At 33.3% G+C, this 5,703-nt stretch overlaps 1 protein-coding gene across 1 annotated transcript; it reads right to left on the bottom strand.

Moving 5' to 3' along the window:
* Positions 1 to 1,389: 1,389 nt before the first annotated feature.
* On the bottom strand, positions 1,390 to 5,112 carry LOC112728332 (uncharacterized). The gene is made up of 10 exons (XM_025778419.3): positions 4,923 to 5,112; positions 4,300 to 4,504; positions 4,062 to 4,198; positions 3,506 to 3,572; positions 3,320 to 3,372; positions 2,864 to 2,918; positions 2,709 to 2,783; positions 2,501 to 2,621; positions 1,978 to 2,024; positions 1,390 to 1,880 (listed from the first exon to the last, which is right to left on the bottom strand). The coding sequence occupies exons 2-10, from the start codon at positions 4,402 to 4,404 to the stop codon at positions 1,776 to 1,778; spliced, it is 765 nt and encodes a 254-aa protein (XP_025634204.1). The 5' UTR covers positions 4,405 to 4,504; positions 4,923 to 5,112; the 3' UTR covers positions 1,390 to 1,775.
* Between the last annotated feature and the right edge of the window lie 591 nt (positions 5,113 to 5,703).

Below are 5,703 nucleotides of genomic sequence, written 5' to 3'. Positions count from 1 at the left end.
GTCCGCATAGCAACTCCTTTGCAGGTAAGCAAAATTGGGCAGCTCTTGAACTTTGGGAAGCTATGGACGCTATTTGTTGAACCCTAGCGCTGCTGCTCTCCGTTGAGCTTCCGAAGAAGAAGCTCGCGTTGTCCACTTCACACACTGCACCCTTATTTAGTTTCATTATTTATCTATTTATTGTTTTCTTTATTATTCTTTATCCATTTTGTAGGCAGAAAAAGGTCGGAGACGAAATAAATTTTTAGTCTCTACGTTAGAGACCAAAATCGTATTTAACCCTTACTAAATTCATCCTAAAAAGTTGAGATCATTGTAAAGAAATATTTTTCTTGAGAAACTCGACAAATGAATGTTAACATCTCTTTTCTTCTATTTTTTTTGTCTTTCATATTTTTTGGTTTGACAGATCAAGAATTAATCAATCATAGATCACATTTATTTAGGCAGACGAATAAGTTAAAGACTCGACTAATCCAAGATGATTGTGTACATTAATTCTATAAGACGAATAATAATGTATAATTTGGAGCTCCTAGCCCGTGGACCGATAGCTCTAGAAAAACTCGGCTACATATGCATTTGCCATTAATTCAAAATTTAAAGGCCTATAGCCTTATAACCTATATCAAAGGACACACCCAGTACCAATTTAGGTCAGTTTAGGAGTTAGCAAAGACCAATCTAAAATTTTGACTAAAAAAAAAAGTAAAAAATTAAAATTTTGTATATAATAATAATAATAAATGTTAATTAATTTTTTTCTAAATAAGAAAAATGTTAATAAAAGTTTGCCAAATAAAAAAATTATCTTAGTCTTAAAATTTTTTCTGGTTTTAAATTCAATAAAATATAAAAATTATCTATTTTTGATTGTTTAATTAATGTACTGTTAAGCATTAATGTGATAGTAAATTATATTTTTATACTTTATATAATAAAAAATATAATATAAAATAATATAAATAAATTATTCTAATAATTTTGTTATATGCATTTAAAATATATTTATAAATAAAATATATTATTTAAATAAATTTATCTAAGATGCTATAATTTTAATATGATGCTTCTCATAATAAAATATTTAAAATTTTTGGGGGTGGGGGACAGGGGGGCAAGCCCACTACCCGCCCTCCTATATTCTTATGTCCGTCCCTGGTGTTTAATTCACTAATCCACTTAAACAATTTGAACTTAATTCACTAATCCACTTAAACAATTATCATAAGTTCAAATCCTCCCTTATGTCATAGTTTTCTGGGATAGATCCCTCAATAAGCCTTGTTAGATGAATGTAATCTTTATTAAGCTCCATAAACTATGACGCGATTAATATTAACTAAATTTATGTTCCATAAAACATAAATATAATTAATGAGACTTTCATCTACTAACCCTTCTTCTGTATTGAAAACAAAAATTAAGCACAAAAAGTCAAAAGGGGATCTCTGAACTAAACTGAAACTCCCCACCTCTTAAGTTTTTTGAAAAGAAATGATACATACTCTAACATCCATATTCATTGGTTGCAGCCTATGAATCTCAGCAACCTACGCAATCAGAGAATCACCATTCACAAAGACAAGGGACCTAATGGAGTATGACAACACCTTTTCCCACAGGCCATAGTCTTCATGGGACTGTGATGTTCAAGGTCTTGTAAGGGCTGAAGTCCAAAATTCTCCACTACTCCACCAAGATTCAAAGCTCCTACTTTATCCCAAAGGGAAAAAAGAAAGTTGTTAATAAATCTTGCAGCACAGCAAACAACCTTATTCTGCATTGTCACCGGATCTACGATATGGCATGTATCTCTGATCCTTTGCAGCATTCCTTCTCCTCCTTTTCTCAACAAATGCTTCAAGTTTACCAGATGACTGAAAATAGTGTGTAATTAGTTAGGAGAAAAATAAAAATCATATAATGACATAATAGAAATGAGACAGAGACATTTTGAAACACATTTACACATACCTTGAGATCCTCGTACTTCTCAACAAGTCTTTGCTTTCGGATTTCAGCTGCAATATACAAGAGGAAAGGGGAACATCGACTTGATATCAGTTATCTTATCTGTTTATTTGATAAAATTCTTAAGTTTATTGCCAATATTGAACACCCAGTTGGATTTATAGGAAGGCTATTAAACCGAATTTGGTGGCCACAATAAATTAGATTGCTTTGAAATCACACTACATAGATATGGTACAAAATGATATAGTGTTACACAACTAATACAAATTGCAAGCATCATCACTATCAAGAATATTACCACTAACACCACTAATGCACTACTGGAAAGGGAATTCAGGTTACTTTAAGAGTCTATCCACTGAATCAGAATTACTTCTCTGTTCCAGATAAATACTCTGTATTATGGGATTAGCATGGACCTTAACTTACCTCAGAAAACCAGAAAAAATTAACATAAACAGAAATTTCATTTCCAACATATGGAGAGAAAGAGAGAACGGAAAGGAAGAAGGAGAAGCATTACATTTCTTGAGATAAAATGGACGTTTTCCCTGCTTTGCTGCTTCTCGCTCCTTTTTCTTGTGTTTAGCCAAAATCTCTGCATCAATACGCTTGGCTGAATTGCCAGACCTCAACTGTTTATCCTGAAAACAGACGTACATGAGAGATCAAGTAAATCTACATGTCATGCTTCAAAAGGCAAAAGACAAACTCCTAGAATGAGTACTTACAATCCAGGACATACGTTCTTCTATTTCATGGATTTTCTCGGGATTTTTGCATTTTTTCAATTCCTTCTTTAAAGCCTGTCATGCCCAGGTAATGTCATAAGAGAAAAGTCATAGAATAAGTCAAAAGACAATACAACCAGAATCAGGAAGACTACCTGTCTTTCAGAAGGAAGATCATTCTCGTATAAAAAATTATATCTCTTCCTAAACCTGCAAGTAGAAGTACATATATATTACTAGTGCCACAACGCTCCCGTTGAAGTAAACCAGAACTTTGCACATTTAGTAAAGAAACGAAAACATTATAAAACTTGAGTGGGAGGAACAAAATTTTCTCATGTAAAGCATAAAGCAAGACTTCAATGTGAAAATTGCATTATTATATCCACTGCTTTAACTATTCTCAGTTCTTATTGTGACTCCATCATATGAGTGATCACAATATTGCAGTTCAAACACAAGGAATAGCACTTCAAGTTCTTGAATGCTAAACGCCAAAATGGTGATTGCTAAAAAGATTGCGTATGTAATATGTTAATACAATTTTACTGGACACATATAAAGCCGTAGAGAAAGAGCATGCATGTCATCATGTCTAGAAATGAACATACCCCTCAGAATCAAGCTTTCCACAGAGAGATTCAAATCGTGGATCACGTACAACCTGAACAACGTTGACATTATAGGTAATTCGGCAAAAAATATCCAGATTCTGAAAGATCTTTAAATTTCATTGTGGCTTACCAACAGCAAATTATAAGTAAATCTGAAAACTTAATAAATAAGTAAACTCACACCTTCTTAGGAGCTTGGATGACCTCTCTAAACATAGAAACCGGCTTCTTGCTACTAGCTTCCATTGGCCTAGACAAGCACAGAGTCAGTCATTCCTATGTTTAACCAGATTGCTACATCAAGGCTTGTGTGTTATAGAAGAAGCAGAACGGGCAAATTTATCAAGATAAATGAAAATAAAGTCCTTGAAATAATAATATTAGTCAAATTACCCCCTTCAGTTAATAATATGTTAAAAGCATCTTTGAAACTGCTTTGCCTTGAAAAGAATCAGTACAGCCAACACTTCGTCAGCTATGCTCAGAAACAAAATTGTTAAGTTTTTCATCTTACAGCAATATGGAAGATGAGAAAAATAACCCAGTTCAATAACGTGTGCGGGTAAGGGTGCTAGTTGATTGATATAATTCAATATTTTTGAAAGAAGGAAGGGGGGGGGGGGGTGGAACCCAAGCATCTTGGGGGATTAATGAAGCTAAAGCTACATTATAAAGTCACTGTTTTCTTTCCCCGAAGCTCCAACAAGTACACCGACAATTGCAAATAATATTATAGTACCTATTCTTGTTAGCCCTTTTTTGCTTTTTCTCTTCTTTGTGTTTCTGGAAAAATGAAAGTGTCCCATTTGAGCGTGCTCTCTGCAACTCCTCGAACGTTACATCAGCCAGCTCCTTCTTTATCTCCTCCTCTTCTTCCTATAATAATCAAAATCAATGACACTTACTATCACCTTTATAATCACATCTTCCCCAAAACATTACAAAAGAACAAATGTATAGATTTAGAAGCTACCCACATCTTCTGAGGAACCAGAAGAATATGAAGATTCGTCCCTCTCACTCTCGTCAGATTCAGTCTCGGCAAGAGGCTGTGGCACTCTACTTTTGCCGTGTTTCTTCATTACAATGGATTTTGAATTCACAAGAGATGATAGAGAACCGGTGGTGTGGTTCGAAGGCTATAGCTGCTGCTACCCGTGTGAGTTGTGAGAATAAACAGGACTGAAAAAGAAGAAAGCAAGGTTGTCAAGAACATGTTTTCACCAGGAGATGAAATTAAAATCCAAAAGTCAGTACGGAATTAACAAATTTTCTAGCATTTAAAAAACCTAGAGTTTGTAAGTTCATAGATTGAGAGAGCGAACAGCAACATTCCAATACATCAACAAAGTACTATCTCAATTCACAACACTAAATCAACAAAGTTACTAGGTTGAAATTGATGAGCTTGTAGCAAGTCAAATTTGAATAGAAGTTCGAATTATTAACAAATGCATTAGTAAATCAATTTATTAACCAAAAAACAATTATATGAAGCTTGGTGTTTCAGGCTGCATGAGAAAAACCCAAGGAGTGAAATAGTGAAGGAACAAATTCACGAACCAAATCAGAAAAAAGTAAAAAATAGCAAAGATGCTACCTTCTCAGGCGATAGCGAAGACGCGATGAGGACTGAGATGGCGAGAGGCAACGCCCCTATTTTTCTGGTGGCCGGAGAGTGGAGGAGTGGCGGCTACAATGGCAGAGTGTGGGTGGAAAACCTTAACCCTTGCGGCGTTGCCACTCTCTCTTGAATTGGGGTTGATAACTAAGCAGCATGAGAATGGGTTAATAAGGGGTATTTTGGGATTTTCACAAATTATCTAATGAAGTTAATTTTTTAAATAATCTTTACATAATAAGAAAAGATTTGTTTTAACTAACATGATAATATATAACTGAATTTATTATTTACATATAAAATTTGTTTACAATATCAAAATTAAATTTATAATTAAAAAATTTAAAACCAATAATATCATATTTCATTAAAAACTACCTAACAAGTAAAAATATAAGCAATGTATATTTATATAGCTTATCAAATTATCAGGTCTTATATTGACAAATTACAAAAGAATTATTCAGTTATTAATTATTATTTATTTATTATATTAGGATAAAGCTGAAAATGCTTATTTTAAATTTTACATTCAAAATATGTTAAATTGTAAACAAAAGTATATGTTAACATGTAAATATTTATGTACTGTAGTGAAAATCAACCAATAAAATTGTGAAAGAAAATGAAAATAGTATAAAATTGAGTAAGAAGCTGAGGAAATTTGGTGGCAAAAGAGTAAAGAGCACAATGCAGTTGACGCACCAAACGAACCGAACCAGCATCCGTTATATTCCGTTTCTGAAAGTGATATGTTTTC

Source organism: Arachis hypogaea, chromosome 12 (assembly GCF_003086295.3).
Source record: "Arachis hypogaea cultivar Tifrunner chromosome 12, arahy.Tifrunner.gnm2.J5K5, whole genome shotgun sequence".
In the NCBI taxonomy this organism is placed as follows: domain Eukaryota; kingdom Viridiplantae; phylum Streptophyta; class Magnoliopsida; order Fabales; family Fabaceae; genus Arachis; species Arachis hypogaea.
The sequence above is the reverse complement of the archived record's forward strand: the minus strand, read 5'-3'. Positions and strand labels throughout refer to the sequence as shown.